Here is a 17789-nt window from a genome sequence, read left to right as displayed (position 1 = left end):
ATGATTTGAATGCCTGGACCAATGACATCAAATGCATCTTTGATAATTTGGGAAGGGATAGGGTCATGAGGAGCTGCTGAAGTTTTCATGTGTTTAACAATATCCCACAATTCATTATATGAAACTGCTTCAAAGTGGTCAAAGATAGCTGTGGCACTGAAGACGTGTGGGAGGGTTTCAGATACAGCAGGAGAAAACTGTGCCCTAATGCGGTTAATTTTCTCAATGAAAAACTTTAGAAATTTGTCGCAGAGGTCAGTAGATACCTCGACCTCTGGGGACCCCTGCGGGTTAACAATGGAATTAATGTAATTAAACAAAATTTTTGCCTGGTGGGAGTATTTTTGTATGAATAATGCTTAGCTCTAGCTTTCTTAGCAGCAGACTGAAAATCTAACAGAGAAGTTCTGAAAATTTCTAAGGACACCATGAGGTGGTCTTTCTTTCATTTCCGCTCAGCTCTACGGCAAACCTGCCTGAGGAGGCGGGTAGATTCGTCAAGCCACTGTTGGGATTTAAAATTGGCACGTCTGAATTTAAGAGGGACCACAGTGTCTAAGATGGCAACACAGGAATTATTGAAAAGAAGCATCAACTCCTCTGGACTAGAGAGGAGCTGGTGTGCAGTGGAAAGACTAGTGGTAATGTCATTTATTAAATAAGATTCAGAGAAATTCTTTACAGTGCAAGAGTTAATGTGACGGGAATAATGGCCCAAGGATCTGGTTGTAAACACGGGGTGACATAACTTTACATTGAACACAATAGGCGTATGATCTGAGATAGATATGTCCTCAAAGCACATGGAATCAATGGAAAACCCATAGGTTAAAATGAGATCTAGAGTGTGGCCATGAATATGGGTTGGCTGATTAATTTGTTGAGTAAGGCCAAAAGATTCCAATAAAGAATAGAACTCGCTAACCATGGGTAGTACAGAAACAGCATTAGTGAAGGTTACAAATGATCTTCTTATGGCCTCAGACAGTGGACTCATCTCTGTACTTGTCCTGTTAGACCTCAGTGCTGCTTTTGTACTGTTGACCATAAAATTTTATTACTGAGAATAGAGCATGCCATAGGTATTAAAGGCACTGCGCTGCGGTGGTTTGAATCATATTTATCTAATAGATTACAATTTGTTCATGTAAATGGGGAGTCTTTTTCACAAACTAATGTTAATTATAGAGTTCCACAAGGTTCTGTGCTAGGACCAATTTTATTCACTTTATACATGCTTCCCTTAGGCAGTATTATTAGAAAGCATTGCTTAAATTTTCATTGTTACGCAGATGATACCCAGCTTTATCTATCCATGAAGCCAGAGGACACACAACAATTAGTTAAACTGCAGGAATGTCTTTCAGACATAAAGACATGGATGACCTCTAATTTCCTGCTTTTAAATTCAGATAAAACTGAAGTTATTGTACTTGGCCAGATCCTTACTCTGGATGGCATTACCCTGACCTCTGGTAATACTGTGAGAAATCTTGGAGTCATTTTTGATCAGGCTATGTCCTTCAGTGCGCATATTAAACAAATATGTAGGACTGCTTTTTTACATTTGCGCAATATCTCTAAAATTAGAAAGGTCTTGTCTCAGAGTGATGCTGAAAAACTAATTCATGCATTTATTTCCTCGAGGCTGGACTATTGTAATTCATTATTATCAGGTTGTCCTAAAAGTTCCCTGAAAAGCCTTCAGTTAATTCAAAATGCTGCAGCTATATAAGGTTTTTGAATAATCAGGTCCCATCTTATCTTAGGGACCTCATAGTACCATATCACCCCAATAGAGCGCTTCGCTCTCAGACTGCAGGCTTACTTGTAGTTCCTAGGGTTTTCAGCTCTTCAGCTTTCAGGCTCCTCTCCTGTGGAACCAGCTCCCAATTCGGATCAGGGAGACAGACACCCTCTCTACTTTTAAGATTAGGCTTAAAACTTTCCTTTTTGCTAAAGCTTATAGTTAGGGGCTGGATCAGGTGACCCTGAACCATCCCTTAGTTATGCTGCTATAGACTTAGACTGCTGGGGGGTTCCCATGATGCACTGAGTGTTTCTTTCTCTTTTTGCTCTGTATGCACCACTCTGCATTTAATCATTAGTGATTGATCTCTGCTGTCTTCCACAGCATGTCTTTTTCCTGATTCTCTCCCCTCAGCCCCAACCAGTCCCAGCAGAAGACTGCCCCTCCCTGAGCCTGGTTCTGCTGGAGGTTTCTTCCTGTTAAAAGGGAGTTTTTCCTTCCCACAGTCGCCAAGTGCTTGCTCATGGGGGGTCGTTTTGACCGTTGGGGTTTTTCTGTGATTATTGTATGGCTTTTGCCTTGCAATATAAAGCGCCTTGGGGCAACTGTTGTTGTGATTTGGCGCTATATAAATAAAATTGATTGGATTTGATTTTCCAGGGCAGCAGACATGAATATTAAAATCACCTAAAACCAACAGTCGGTCATAGAATGTAACATAATGAGACAGGAGAGTTGAAAACTCATTTATGAAGTTTTTATCTGATTTTGGCGGTCGGTATACAAGTACACACACCAATGGGGTTGTCGCAGAGTCAACTTTTATGCACTGAACTTCAAATGATGAAATGCGCTGAACAGGAATTGATTGTACCTTGAATCGGTTTTTAAAAACCAAAGCTACTCCACCACCTCTACCCGAACCTCTCGGAGTGCTTATATATGAACAGTTTGCGGGGCAAAGCTCACCGAAGACTGATGTCTCACCAGCGCCGTCACCGATCCATGTCTCTGTTAAAAACAATAGGTCCAGATCATGCTGAGTGAAGAAGTCGTTTAGAAGAAAGCTCTTGTTTAACACGGACCTGGTGTTCAATAATGCGACTTTTGCCACAAGGTATTCCAAAGGCTGTGAGAATTGAGAGCGATGCAATGGGCGAATATTCAGGAAGTTCACGCCACCGCATCGGACGCGCGGCCTTGGGGGAGCTGCCGAGAACTCAGACATCACAGACCGAGCTGGAGAGATGGATAGATGGCAGGAGTATCTCATGTCCCACGATCGACGGGTCAGGTAGAAGCCTCTGTGTCCGCCCATGTAGTCGATGGAACGCCGGAGAAAGGTTTGAGCAGCAGAGACACTCGCAAAACTCCTCATACAAACTCGGATACCACTGCGTTTCCCTCTGGTCCTGCGCCGCTTCTTTTTGCGCTTGGAAATGCAACTGGAGAGCTGGCGCATTCCACGGGACAATTTATAAACATCGGGTGACATCTGTTGAGTACACCCAAACATCCAGTAGTCTGTTGCCTCACGGAGGTTTGGATATGGACCAGTATCGATCGATCATAGGTTCTTAGGGCATCGGAGCCATTCCAGAGCAACAGCAGTAAGAACACAGACAAACAGGTAAGCACAGGTAGGAACTGACGGCAAGCCGACAGACACACTGGCGCCATCTTGCAGCACACCTGCAAGAATGAATGTATTATATGTGTGTGCGTGTGTGTGTATATATATATATATATATATATATATATATATATATATATATATATATATATATATATTTCATAAGAAATTCTGTTTAATGCATTTGTTCCTCTTCAATAAAAGAAAGAAGACGGATATACTTGTAAATACGACAATACCTACATACGCAATTACATAATAAATAGCTAAAATGAATGACCACATAATACAGAAACAGAGTGACATGTTGGTCTGAGTGCTGAATGGACAGAGGGGGCATGTCTGCCAACAGCAGCTACTGTTGAGATCTCTCCTGGAAGTCCCGGCCGAGGAACATGTACCGGGTTTTGAAGGACATGAACTTCCAATTTTCCTCCGTGAGGCGCTTGCCTTTGCCTGCTGTCCTCATGTGGAAATATATAAAACATCTTTCTCCTTTGCACCAGGCTGCAGCGGCTGCACACAGCGCACCTCGGCAGGCTGTGGCCTGGCCTGATACATGTGTCCATATGTCAAGTAATTTCTCTTTTTTTGAAAACATACATTTATCTCCTTGTTGATTTGAAGCATTTCATGCTCCTGTTCTAAGACAGCGACTAGCGCAGTGATAAAGAGCTTTTGTAAATTGCAGGTTCGAATCCCTCTAGTGGCATTTAATTTTTTATGTAACCAGGGTTATTTAATTGCAGGGTTCTGTATTGGGTCTCCTTTTATTTACAGTGAGGAAAATAAGTATTTGAACACCTTGCGATTTTGCAAGTTCTCCCACTTAAAAATCATGGAGGGGTCTGAAATTTTCATCTTAGGTGTATGTCCACTGTGAGAGACATAATCTAAAAAAAAAATCCGGAAATCACAATGTATGATTTTTTTTAAATAATTTATTTGTATGTTACTGCTGCAAGTAAGTATTTGAACACCTGTGAAAATCAATTTTAATATTTGGTACAGTAGCCTTTGTTTGCAATTACAGAGGTCAAACATTTCCTGTAGTTCTTGACCAGGTTTGCACATACTGCAGCAGGGATTTTGGTCCACTCCTCCATACAGATCTTCTCCAAATCTTTCAGGTCAATTTCAGCTCCCTCCAAAGTTTTTCTATTGAGTTCAGGTCTGGAGACTGGCCAGGCCACTCCAGGACCTTGAAATGCTTCTTACGGAGCCCCTCCTTTGTTGCCCTGGCTGTGTGTTTGGGGTCATTGTCATGCTGGAAGACCCAGCCATGACCCATCTTCAATGCTCTTACTGAGGGAAGGAGGTTGTTTGCCAAAATCTCGCAATACATGACCCCATCCATCCTCCCTCCAGTACGGTGCAGTCGTCCTGTCCCCTTTGCAGAAGAGCACCCCAAAGTATGATGTTTCCACCCCCATGCATCACGGTTGGGATCTACCGTGTGCTGGGTAATTGGGAGAGTCTGGAGTTTTCCCAGTGGGCTGGTCCAACCTGGGGCTGTTGTGAGGGGGTGTTAATATATGCATACATATACGACCACCACTAACTGTTAGGCTACACAGCAAGACACTTGGGCTGCTGTATCTTAAAGAGAAGACATTAAGTGTTATAAATGTTTTACAATCACGAAACTTCACAAGAAAATAACTTAAAACTGCTTCTTTTGCAACGCTGTTATCTTTTCCAAAGCCTAAGGTAGGGACATACCATTACATGTTTAACACCCCTATGCATTCATTACAGTTAGTTCAGTCCAACCAAACCCTGTGCGCCCAGATGGGACTTGCGCTACTAGCAAGTATAGGAGGAGTGACCCGTGAATGAAAAGATGGACAGAAAAAGCCAGGTGGAGCTGAAAAAGCTACAAGTAGATTAAGAAAAAGAAAAGCTTTGGAGGAAGATGCTGCCAAGTGTGCAAAGCTCACAGATATTTTTTCAAGAAGAGCGAAGAGGGAAATGGTAAATAGGGCCGGGCATATCAAATCAAATCAATTTTATTTATATAGCGCCAAATCACAACAAACAGTTGCCCCAAGGCGCTTTATATTGTAAGGCAAAAGCCATACAATAATTACAGAAAAACCCCAACGGTCAAAACGACCCCCTGTGAGCAAGCACTTGGCGACAGTGGGAAGGACAAACTCCCTTTTAACAGGAAGAAACCTCCAGCAGAACCAGGCTCAGCAAGGGGCAGTCTTCTGCTGGGACTGGTTGGGGCTGAGGGAGAGAACCAGGAAAAAGACATGCTGTGGAGGGGAGCAGAGATCAGTCACTAATGATTAAATGCAGAGTGGTGCATACAGAGCAAAAAGAGAAAGAAACACTCAGTGCATCATGGGAACCCCCCAGCAGTCTAAGTCTATAGCAGCATAACTAAGAGATGGTTCAGGGTCACCTGATCCAGCCCTAACTATAAGCTTTAGCAAAAAGGAAAGTTTTAAGCCTAATCTTAAAAGTAGAGAGGGTGTCTGTCTCCCTGATCCGAATTGGGAGCTGGTTCCACAGGAGAAGAGCCTGAAAGCTGAAGGCTCTGCCTCCCATTCTACTCTTAAAATCCCTAGGAACTACAAGTACTCGTAAGCCTGCAGTCTGAGAGCGAAGCGCTCTATTGGGGTGATATGGTACTATGAGGTCCCTAAGATAAGATGGGACCTGATTATTCAAAACCATATAAGTAAGAAGAAGAATTTTAAATTCTATTCTAGAATTAACAGGAGGCCAATATGGGTGAAATATGCTCTCTCCTTCTAGTCCCCATCAGTACTCTAGCTGCAGCATTTTGAATTAACTGAAGGCTTTTCAGGGAACTTTTAGGACAACCTGATAATAATGAATTACAATAGTCCAGCCTCGAGGAAATAAATGCATGAATTAGTTTTTCAGCATCACTCTGAGACAAGACCTTTCTAATTTTAGAGATATTGCGCAAATGCAAAAAAAAAACAGTCCTACATATTTGCTTAATATGCGCATTGAAGGACATATCCTGATCAAAAATTACTCCAACATTTCTCACAGTATTACTAGAGGTCAGGGTAATGCCATCCAGAGTAAGGATCTGGTTAGACACCATGTTTCTAAGATTTGTGGGGCCAAGTACAATAACTTCAGTTTTATCTGAATTTAAAAGCAGGAAATTAGAGGTCATCCATGTCTTTATGTCTGTAAGACATTCTTGCAGTTTAACTAATTGGTGTGTGTCCTCTGGCTTCATGGATAGATAAAGCTGGGTATCATCTGCGTAACAATGAAAATTTAAGTAATGCTTTCTAATAATACTGCCTAAGGGAAGCATGTATAAAGTGAATAAAATTGGTCCTAGCACAGAACCTTGTGGAACTCCATAATTAACCTTAGTCTGTGAAGAAGACTCCCCATTTACATGAACAAATTGTAATCTATTAGATAAATATGATTCAAACCACCGCAGCGCAGTGCCCTTAATACCTATGACATGCTCTAATCTCTGTAATAAAATTTTATGGTCAACAGTATCAAAAGCAGCACTGAGGTCTAACAGGACAAGCACAGAGATGAGTCCACTGTCTGAGGCCATAAGAAGATCATTTGTAACCTTCACTAATGCTGTTTCTGTACTATGATGAATTCTAAAACCTGACTGAAACTCTTCAAATAGACCATTCCTCTGCAGATGATCAGTTAGCTGTTTTACAACTACCCTTTCAAGAATTTTTGAGAGACAAGGAAGGTTGGAGATTGGCCTATAATTAGCTAAGATAGCTGGGTCAAGTGATGGCTTTTTAAGTAATGGTTTAATTACTGCCACCTTAAAAGCTTGTGGTACATAGCCACCTAATAAAGATAGATTGATCATATTTAAGATCGAAGCATTAAATAATGGTAGGGCTTCCTTGAGCAGCCTGGTAGGAATGGGGTCTAATAAACATGTTGATGGTTTGGATGAAGTAACTAATGAAAATAACTCAGATAGAACAATTGGAGAGAAAGAGTCTAACCAAATACCGGCATCACTGAAAGCAGCCAAAGATAACGATACGTCTTTGGGATGGTTATGAGTAATTTTTTCTCTAATAGTTAAAATTTTGTTAGCAAAGAAAGTCATGAAGTCATTACTAGTTAAAGTTAATGGAATACTCAGCTCAATAGAGCTCTGACTCTTTGTCAGCCTGGCTACAGTGCTGAAAAGAAACCTGGGGTTGTTCTTATTTTCTTCAATTAGTGATGAGTAGAAAGATGTCCTAGCTTTACGGAGGGCTTTTTTATAGAGCAACAGACTCTTTTTCCAGGCTAAGTGAAGATCTTCTAAATTAGTGAGACGCCATTTCCTCTCCAACTTACGGGTTATCTGCTTTAAGCTGCGAGTTTGTGAGTTATACCACGGAGTCAGGCACTTCTGATTTAAAGCTCTCTTTTTCAGAGGAGCTACAGCATCCAAAGTTGTCTTCAATGAGGATGTAAAACTATTGACGAGATACTCTATCTCCCTTACAGAGTTTAGGTAGCTACTCTGCACTGTGTTGGTATATGGCATTAGAGAACATAAAGAAGGAATCATATCCTTAAACCTAGTTACAGCGCTTTCTGAAAGACTTCTAGTGTAATGAAACTTATTCCCTACTGCTGGGTAGTCCATCAGAGTAAATGTAAATGTTATTAAGAAATGATCAGACAGAAGGGAGTTTTCAGGGAATACTGTTAAGTCTTCTATTTCCATACCATAAGTCAGAACAAGATCTAAGATATGATTAAAGTGGTGGGTGGACTCATTTACTTTTTGAGCAAAGCCAATAGAGTCTAATAATAGATTAAATGCAGTGTTGAGGCTGTCATTCTCAGCATCTGTGTGGATGTTAAAATCGCCCACTATAATTATCTGAGCTAAGCACTAAGTCAGACAAAAGGTCTGAAAATTCACAGAGAAACTCACAGTAACGACCAGGTGGACGATAGATAATAACAAATAAAACTGGTTTTTGGGACTTCCAATTTGGATGGACAAGACTAAGAGACAAGCTTTCAAATGAATTAAAGCTCTGTCTGGGTTTTTGATTAATTAATAAGCTGGAATGGAAGATTGCTGCTAATCCTCCTCCTCGGCCCGTGCTACGAGCATTCTGACAGTTAGTGTGACTCGGGGGTGTTGACTCATTTAAACTAACATATTCATCCTGCTGTAACCAGGTTTCTGTTAGGCAGAATAAATCAATATGTTGATCAATTATTATATCATTTACCAACAGGGACTTAGAAGAGAGAGACCTAATGTTTAATAGACCACATTTAACTGTTTTAGTCTGTGGTGCAGTTGAAGGTGCTATATTATTTTTTCTTTTTGAATTTTTATGCTTAAATAGATTTTTGCTGGTTGTTGGTGGTCTGGGAGCAGGCACCGTCTCTACGGGGATGGGGTAATGAGGGGATGGCAGGGGGAGAGAAGCTGCAGAGAGGTGTGTAAGACTACAACTCTGCTTCCTGGTCCCAACCCTGGATAGTCACGGTTTGGAGGATTTAAGAAAATTGGCCAGATTTCTAGAAATGAGAGCTGCTCCATCCAAAGTGGGATGGATGCCGTCTCTCCTAACAAGACCAGGTTTTCCCCAGAAGCTTTGCCAATTATCTATGAAGCCCACCTCATTTTTTGGACACCACTCAGACAGCCAGCAATTCAAGGAGAACAGGCGGCTAAACATGTCACTCCCGGTCCGATTGGGGAGGGGCCCAGAGAAAACTACAGAGTCCGACATTGTTTTTGCAAAGTTACACACCGATTTAATGTTCATTTTAGTGACCTCCGATTGGCGTAACCGGGTGTCATTACTGCCGACGTGAATTACAATCTTACCAAATTTACGCTTAGCCTTAGCCAGCAGTTTCAAATTTCCTTCAATGTCGCCTGCTCTGGCCCCCGGAAGACAATTGACTATGGTTGCTGGTGTCGCTAACTTCACATTTCTCAAAATAGAGTCGCCAATAACCAGAGTTTGATCCTCGGCGGGTGTGTCGTCGAGTGGGGAAAAACGGTTAGAAATGTGAACGGGTTGGCGGTGTACACGGGGCTTCTGTTTAGAACTACGCTTCCTCCTCACAGTCACCCAGTCAGCCTGCTTGGGATCTGCCAGGGGGGAACTAACGGCGGCTAAGCTACCTTGGTCCGCACCGACTACAGGGGCCTGGCTAGCTGTAGAATTTTCCACGGTGCGGAGCCGAGTCTCCAATTCGCCCAGCCTGGCCTCCAAAGCTACGAATAAGCTACACTTATTACAAGTACCATTACTGCTAAAGGAGGCCGAGGAATAACTAAACATTTCACACCCAGAGCAGAAAAGTGTGGGAGAGACAGGAGAAGCCGCCATGCTAAATCGGCTAAGAGCTAGTAGCTACGCTAACCTAGCGGATTCCTAAAAACACGCAAAGTGAATAATTTAGAGGTGATTCAGCAGAAGGAGTGCTTTAGTTAAGGCACGTAAAGATTACACTGGGAAACAAATCGTAATCTAGATAACTAGATCAATCTAACTGCGCAGATTAAACAGCTAACAGATACAGAAAAACACTGCTGTGCTCCGGAACAGGAAGTGATACAATACCAATACAATACAATAATGATCATAACAATTGTTCTTCTACAATTGTTTAGCTTCTACCAAGCTGCTTGCATGTTGTCCTGTAGTCCATCCCAGCCTTGTGCAGGTCTACAGTTTTGTCCCTGGTGTCGTTAGACAGCTCTTTGGTCTTGGCTATGGTGGACAGGTTGGAGTGTGATTGATTGTGTGAACAGGTGTCTTTTATACAGGTAACAAGTTCAAACAGGTGCAATTAATACAGGTAAAGAGTGCAGAAGAAGAGGGCTTCTTAAAGAAAAATTAACAGGTCTGTGTGAGCCCGAATTCTTGCTGGTTGGTAGGTGTTCAAATACTTATTTGTAGCAGTACCATACAAATAAATGATTAAAAAATCATACATTGTGATTTCTGGATTTTTTTTTTTTTTGATTATGTCTCTCACAGTGGACATGCACCTAAGATGAAAATTTCAGACCCCTCCATGATTTCTAAGTGGGAGAACTTGCAAAACAGCAGGGTGTTCAAATACTTATTTTCCTCACTGTATTTTTTATATCAACCCAGTTATTTTCACTAATTATACACAAATATCGCATCTATCAGTGTCCAGTGATTATATTAATTTATATACCCTGCTGGATATAATAAAACATAATGCGAGCGCACTGCTTCATTCATGTCATCTCATGACTGTACGTCTGTGACCATGGGTCATCTATTGAGGAACAGACGGTTTGTACTTGTATTGTCCGCTCGATGAGAGGGATTCAATAAAATGCTGTTTTTTTTATGGTGTGCGGTTTTTATTTTTTTTCCTCCACAGCAGAGGTGCGATGTGGTGCAACACGTTCCAGCTTCTCGCACTGTGTTTTTGTGCGCAAGCGTGCACTGCCGCTGGTGTGTCGTGCACGCCTGTGCAACCGTGCGTCCCTCACGACAGCAGGTGGAATGTTTTGTGGTTCCCCATTTTGTGTTTGTTTCGGATTTTCTTCTGGTTTCTGTGTCTTTCGTGTTATGTGTGAAGGGGGCCTAAAGAAGGTTCCAGGAAACTCAGCCTTGAGTACCAACCACTCCTCAAAACAGACATCTATTTTATTGCCTTTTAGTAAAATGCTGTGAGTGATGTGGGATGTGCACCACTGTTCAGCAGCAGTGCATGTTTAGGATTTTTATTGTGAAAGGTCAGAACGGAAAGAGTGCATCTTTTCACGACTATGAAAGAAACTCTTCAGTTGCACTCAAAAACTCATAGCATCATGTTTGCATGAAGATGGTGTGGTCTTAATTTTAGAAAAGTGGGCTGGTAATCAGAGGGTTATTAGCTTGATCACCCAAGAAAATTCACATTCTCGGTCAGGAAAGTGATAGAAAATTACAGGCTCAGCTTATTCTTGGGTTTTAAAGGACTTTATTTACTGTGTGTTTTTTTAAATTGCCATGTATCTGTTTCTAGTCCAGAGGAGGGCTTTTGACCAGGAAGCCATTATCCAGTACTCCAACACAAAGAATCAAAGACGGTGGTAACACGCCAATGTTCTTGAACATTTTCGCTTGAATAACATTTTAATAACTGGAATAACAAACGCTCACAGCCACCACACCAAATGGACTTATTGTTGCTTGTGTCTGCTCCCAGAGTGCTCCATAGATACGGGGGCAGAGCTGTCTGAGATTGATGCCAGGCTGCAGGCACTTCAGGAATACATGAGAGACCTGGATACTGGACAGTGACTACAGCTGTACAACCTCCTGGCCAAACATCAAACTTGTTCTCTGATTACCCTGCAGCAGGTTTTCCTACTGTGGACAAGTTCAGTATTTTCCAGAGTATAAATTGCACCAAAGTGTCACATTAGTCCAAGACTGTGTCATGAAGAAGAAAAGTGTCATACTGGTCTATAAATTATTTTTGAAATGTGGTGCTATCACTTCATACAACAAGAAGCAAAATTAATTTAATCTGCATATCGTTTATAATGCAAACTCCATGTTAGCGAGCAGAAGCTAACAATCTAATGTTATCATAGGCACAAAAGGCGAGTAAAATGATTCTTGTCCCCACTGAACAGATGATCATAGGTAAGGTAAACATACAATGTAATTAACATTTGAAAATGCATTAGTGATCACAACCAAAGTAATTTTATTGTATGAGGCATAACACTCAAACTGTTTTTGGCCATTGAACAGTCATAGAAGAAGTACATGTGCAATTTAATGAAATGTTTGAAAACAGTTGTTACATTACTGATTTATAATGCAAACACTGTTCTCGCGAGCAGAAACTAATGTTGTACAAGGCACAAAATGTGAATAAACTACTTGTCACCGCTAAACTGATGAGAATAGGTGAAGTAAATGTGATGTTTTAAAATTTGGTGTATTATAATGATTTGACATGGTGACCTGCCATTGCTGGTGTTATCTCGCACAGTGAAGCAAGTGTTGAGCTGAGTAGTATGAAGGTTATATTCCGTCTTTGTTCGGTCTTTCAGTTTGAGAGTATGCTTTCTTAAATTTTCTTTCAGACACAAACTCTTATTCGGATCATTTTCTTGTTTTACAGCAGTTGGCATCCAACTTAATGGTGCGTTACCGCCGCCTTCTGCTTCTGAGTGTGAATTACAGTACCTCATTAAGCATACAGGACCAGGTTGTCATATGTGTAGATGATGCCATCTTATGGCCATAGATGACAGTGCAGTTTTTTTTCCCCCACAAGTCACTTTGGACCTGCACAACCTTCAAAACTAGTAAAACAAACAAACAGCAACAACAACAACAAAAAACTCGACTTATAGTCCGGAAAATACACTAACTGATTTTGATGTGATAATGACCAATCAAACATGAGATTTTTTTTTTTTTTTTTTTTTTTTTTTTTTTAAGTATTTGAGATTGACTATGTGTTTGTGTCCCTCAGATACATTTCTAACAAGGGTTATTTTGTGTAGAATTAGTTTTTATCTGCCTCTTTAGGTATTTGTTGCATGTGATACATCCCCAAATATAGAATCTACCCATATATGCAATGTCCAGGCATGAGACAACTTGTTTGAGAGCAACAAAATCTTACATCTCTTTCCATTTAATTTTCCCCCTTTTAACCAGAATTTCCAAGACCAACTTTTTGGCATCAGAAACATCTATGGACATATCTATGGGCACATCGACACTGAGTCTGATCTACAACAGAACCCAGATGTATAAACAGTGTGTTGTAGTACTACAACACTGTGCTGTGATTATCTGTATCATTTTTTTTATTTTTTTGCTGTGACTGGAAATCTGACTTATTTCCACCAAAATTGAAAATGTTGTCTATGATAATTACATTCTGGACTCGCAGCATTACAGCAGGGGGCCTTAAATAAATACATACGCTCAACAAAAATATAAACGCAACACTTTTGGTTTTGCTCCCATTTTGTATGAGATGAACTCAAAGATCTAAAACTTTTTCCACATACACAATATCACCATTTCCCTCAAATATTGTTCACAAACCAGTCTAAATCTGTGATAGTGAGCACTTATCCTTTGCTGAGATAATCCATCCCACCTCACAGGTGTGTCATATCAAGTGTTAGGAAAGATGACTTTAAGCTTGCTTTCAGCTTGTTTTCATCTTGGAATATAATACGTGCCATGGGATTAATACACATGCTGTTGGATTAAACTGCACAGTGTTTGGTACTTTCCCGGAGTAAGTGAGGTCATACCGGACTTTTCCATTGCAAATGGGGAGGCCCACGGAATGAACTCACTGGTGAAGACGATGGAATATGTCTAAGAATGATTCTAACATGACAAGTATGATCAAATGAAGTATTAATGTGTTAAAATTAAGAGTTGATTAGAAAAAGTATTAGAAAAAGTATGTTACAAATAAGTGAAATGAATGATTATATGAGTTGTTTTTCATAAAGTGTGCAGAGTCAGAGGAAAAGGGGAAGTGAAGAAGATGTCGCAAGCAGGGCAAGAAAAGCTGATGTTAAACAACTGATCAAATGATTAAGATGTTGGTAAAATATGAAACGAATAATAAGAAATTAAAATGGTTGTATATGATCATATGAATTGTTTTTATGTGAAAGAGAGTTGTAATGAAATGATTGAATATGATTTATGTGATTCTAAAGGAATGATTTAAAATAATGAATTCTCAGAAAAGCTGAAGTGTTAACAGAAAAGAGGAACTTGAGAAATAAGTTACTGGCAAGGGGCCGCAAATGACTTCCAGTAAGCGAAGGAGAAGGGAGGAGGTTTTGAGTCACCAGCGTCCCCATGGTAACCAAGATCATCTGAAGACAACAAGAGTCAAGCACATATATAAACTGTGAAACACCAGGAAACGGGGTTATTCTTCCAGGGAGAGGTGCTGTTGTCACTTCTCCCCTGCTATGAGGAGATCACAAGACTTGACCATCTTGTGAGCAGCAATTGGAATCATGGAGTGAGAGGATTGGAGCCATAAGAGATCATTTGAGAGAGTTTTCAACTCCCACTGAGGCCGTCCAGTTACGGAGTAGCAGAGCATTGGAGAATAATCACTGGCCTTAAGTCTGAGTGAGGAATGTTCAACGTTTTCTCTCTCAAGGAACATCACAGCATACCAGAATGGATTAGATCAACTTTTGGTTGATTGAAAAAGGAATAAACTCTTATGTGGATTAACGTTCTGAAGGATTACAACATCACACAAGGATCGTGGTCAGCTAATGATTAATAGCTGATGAAGAGGAAATCAAGTTCATCGAGCTGGGGATTTTAACCTCAAAAACCTCCTTCCCTCACTCCTAGAAAAAAAAAAATGTTAAGAAGTCAATCCAGTCCCAGTCAAAGTAAGATCAGTCAGAATTATTGAATCAAAAACAAAAATCTCTGCCAATCATTATTCTAATTATACTTGAATTACTGTTGTGAAATTATCATCATATAACCTATTTTGATTTGTTGTCGGCACTTGCAAAACCTGCAATAAATTTCCAAGCATGCAGTTAAAGTGTTAAGGCTCGGACATTGGATTATTGATGCTTCTTAAGGTGTAAAAGTTAAAGTTTATTGGGTGTACAACATCAAAAAGTGCTCTAAAAGGTTAGTCTGTTTTTTTAATGAAAATAACACATCCTGGGGACTCGCTGTACGAGTCACTAAATTCAAAATCTAGCAACATTCCAAGAGCCCTGATCCATACGAGGAGAGCTGCCGTTAATGGGCGTGGCCGGTTCGTATCCTGGTTCCAGAGAAGGCTATTCGACCGGGTTGCGAGATCAGCGTCAGCGGGGTGGACGTCCGGATGGAGGCAGTGAGCGGCTAGACGAATCTCCTCGCCACCAGCTTGAACAGCCTTTGTGCAGCCCTGCCGGGTAATACCCGTGGAGACACGAAGGTCGGACCCCAGAGACGGAGAGCTGGTTTTGTACACAAACACACTCATCGGAGGGTGAGCGTGTGCCGTGTGTCCAAAAAAAACAGGGATCTGACACGTGGCGCCCGAACAGGGACTTGACGAAGTATAGTGGGGTCCGAGGAAGAATCCTGGCCAAAGGAGAGTCTTTGCCATTGGGTAGGTGGAAAGCCTCTGAGTAGATCACCAAAAGAGACAGTGTTGTGGAGAGTGTCGGCTGATGGCCTGTATAGGTCCAGTAACGGCTTGAAACATATCTGTTCTCCAGAGGTATGAAAATTTGGAGGCGACCACCAGAAGGACGATGTAAAGACAACAGGAGTAAGTATCCCAGGGAGCTGGGATCAAGGACGAGAAGCAGACGTGTCACTGCTGGATCGTCTGGACTGGGACGAGAAGCAGACGTGTCACTGCTGGATCGTCTGGACTGGGACGAGAAGCAGACGGAGATAGCCTGCTGGATCGTCACGAAACGACGAGGAAGGGAAGTAGGCGAGGGAGCCTGCTGGATCGGATCATCAAGAGAGCAGGTAGAGTATACCGTGCAAAATGGTGATCTACAAGAGAGAATAGGATCATCAACCCGTGAGGTTCCTGAGGGGAGAAACGGGAAAAGGAGCAGCTGATTTGGAGTTAACCTCTGGAATTAGCGCTGAATAGCCAAGTAGTCTGTCACTCATCCCTGACTCAAGGCGCCAAGAGAGGCTTTGAAAGGCAGACGACTCGAGACGACAAGGACCATAGCTGAAGTCAAGGAGACGACAGTGGTGGAATCGACAATCTCAGCAACTGAGAGAATAAAGAGAGGACAATCATTACGAAACAGTAAGGTTAGTATTAAGAATAAGCAGTGAAAATATGGCTGAAGAAGAGCCAGGACCCGTAGCAAACCCTGAATCCGAACATGAAGAGGGAAAAGAAGTGGATTTTCGGCCACACAGAGTGGTATTGTATGGACGAGGATATGATACTTGGGCAGAAACAGTTCAAAAATGTGTCATAGATCAAAGTGTGGAAACTGATGAAGAAAGTTTCAAAGAAGCTATGGCAGGAACTATACACACATTAGGGATATATTATCCAGGTAAGCATAAGGAGGGGCAGATCCTGGCCGTTTTGGGGAGCCCACCAGTCCCAAAGGACAAGACGGGGACCAGAGAGTGGCTTGAATGGTGGTGCAAACTTATCGGAGAAGAGTGGAAAAGAGGACAAATCACCACCTTAATAAGTCCTGAGAAAAGTTATGACTCCGTAGTAAAAATGACAGCTGGGTTGTTGGGAGTAGAGACGGTCCTGGTAGATGTTAAAGCAAAATCAGCGTCCGTATATGCTGAGTTTAAGTCCATGGCAGAACGGCTAAAGGGGTTAGGAAGAATGCTTAAGGAACAATATCCTATAATGGAAGATATGAGTGGAAGTCAGATCCTCGACAATGAAGACGAGGGCAAGATAGATTTCCAGGCCGAACCTGAACAAAGTGATGAGGAAAACAAGCTAGAGGAAGTGGAGATGAATTGATATCCCCGGGAGGTCCTAGTTCTGGGGGAAATGGTCAAGAATATAAAAGCCCGGACCAGCTCCACACAAGCTTTGACCCAGTGTGGCCAAATTTGCCCTTAGGAAGTGTGAGAGGAACAACCTCAACAGTTAAAAAACAGACAGAACGCCTGGTTGAGCAGGATAAAAGACAAAGAAGCCTTCAGGGAGTATCTGGACAGATATTCCATCAATCGCCGGAATGTGGGCCCAGAAGCTTGGGACAGCTTAAAGCTGAAGAATGTGTTGCCGGACCGAGTTACCATATTAAAGAGGAAGGGCGTTCGCAGGAGATCTTTAGAAAATCTAAAGCAAAAACCCACCATGTATACATTGAATCTGACTACATGGAGGACTTGAACCCTATGCCCGAAGGAACCAAAAAAATGGTGACCCAAGATGGAAGACGGGCATATCATTATTTTGGCAGTCCTTGGGATATAGATGGAGATAGTCTCATTGTCACAAATCACAGACTGAAAATTGCCAACCGAAAATTCCGAGCAAAGCTCAAGGAGCGGGCAGGCAAAGAATACCAAGAAGAGCTTAAGAATATAAAGGGGAGAAGTCTGGATGGAAAATCGATGGTGATAACAAGCGCTCCACGAATGGATTATCATGCACTCATACATGTGCCCTTTGAAAGCTACCCAGGGAGAGAAAATTCAATCGAATACACAGAGAAAATGTTGAAAACTCTGGGAACAGCTATTGATTTGGCCAAAGAACGCCAGCATCGGCGGGTAGTGATATGTGTGGACGGATTACGATCTGGACATATGACATGGGAAGAGGCAGAAAAAGTTGCCATGGCAGCTGTGAACCTACACATGCGTACCCCAGGAGTATGGGGATCAATGAGAGAGATTGTGGTGGTCACTAGCAATGAGCAGGAGCAAG

The 17789-nt window shown here is 41.7% G+C and overlaps 1 protein-coding gene across 2 annotated transcripts in view; it reads left to right on the top strand.

Moving 5' to 3' along the window:
* Positions 1-12733, top strand: part of LOC117517624 (coiled-coil domain-containing protein 61-like) — a 50823-nt gene extending 38090 nt beyond the window's left edge. Inside the window, exons 12-13 of one of the 2 annotated variants that reach the window (XM_034178718.1) lie at positions 11397-11460; positions 11580-12733. In XM_034178718.1, the coding sequence (XP_034034609.1) occupies positions 11397-11460; positions 11580-11674 (159 nt within the window). In that variant the 3' untranslated portion in view covers positions 11675-12733. Of the gene's footprint in view, positions 1-11396; positions 11464-11579 lie in introns of both variants that reach the window. The other variant, XM_034178717.1, reaches the window with a different exon arrangement.
* Positions 12734-17789: the final 5056 nt, after the last annotated feature.

Source organism: Thalassophryne amazonica, chromosome 9, assembly GCF_902500255.1.
Source record: "Thalassophryne amazonica chromosome 9, fThaAma1.1, whole genome shotgun sequence".
NCBI classification, from domain to species: domain Eukaryota; kingdom Metazoa; phylum Chordata; class Actinopteri; order Batrachoidiformes; family Batrachoididae; genus Thalassophryne; species Thalassophryne amazonica.
Note: the sequence above shows the minus strand (reverse complement) of the source record. Positions and strands in the feature narration are given on the sequence as shown.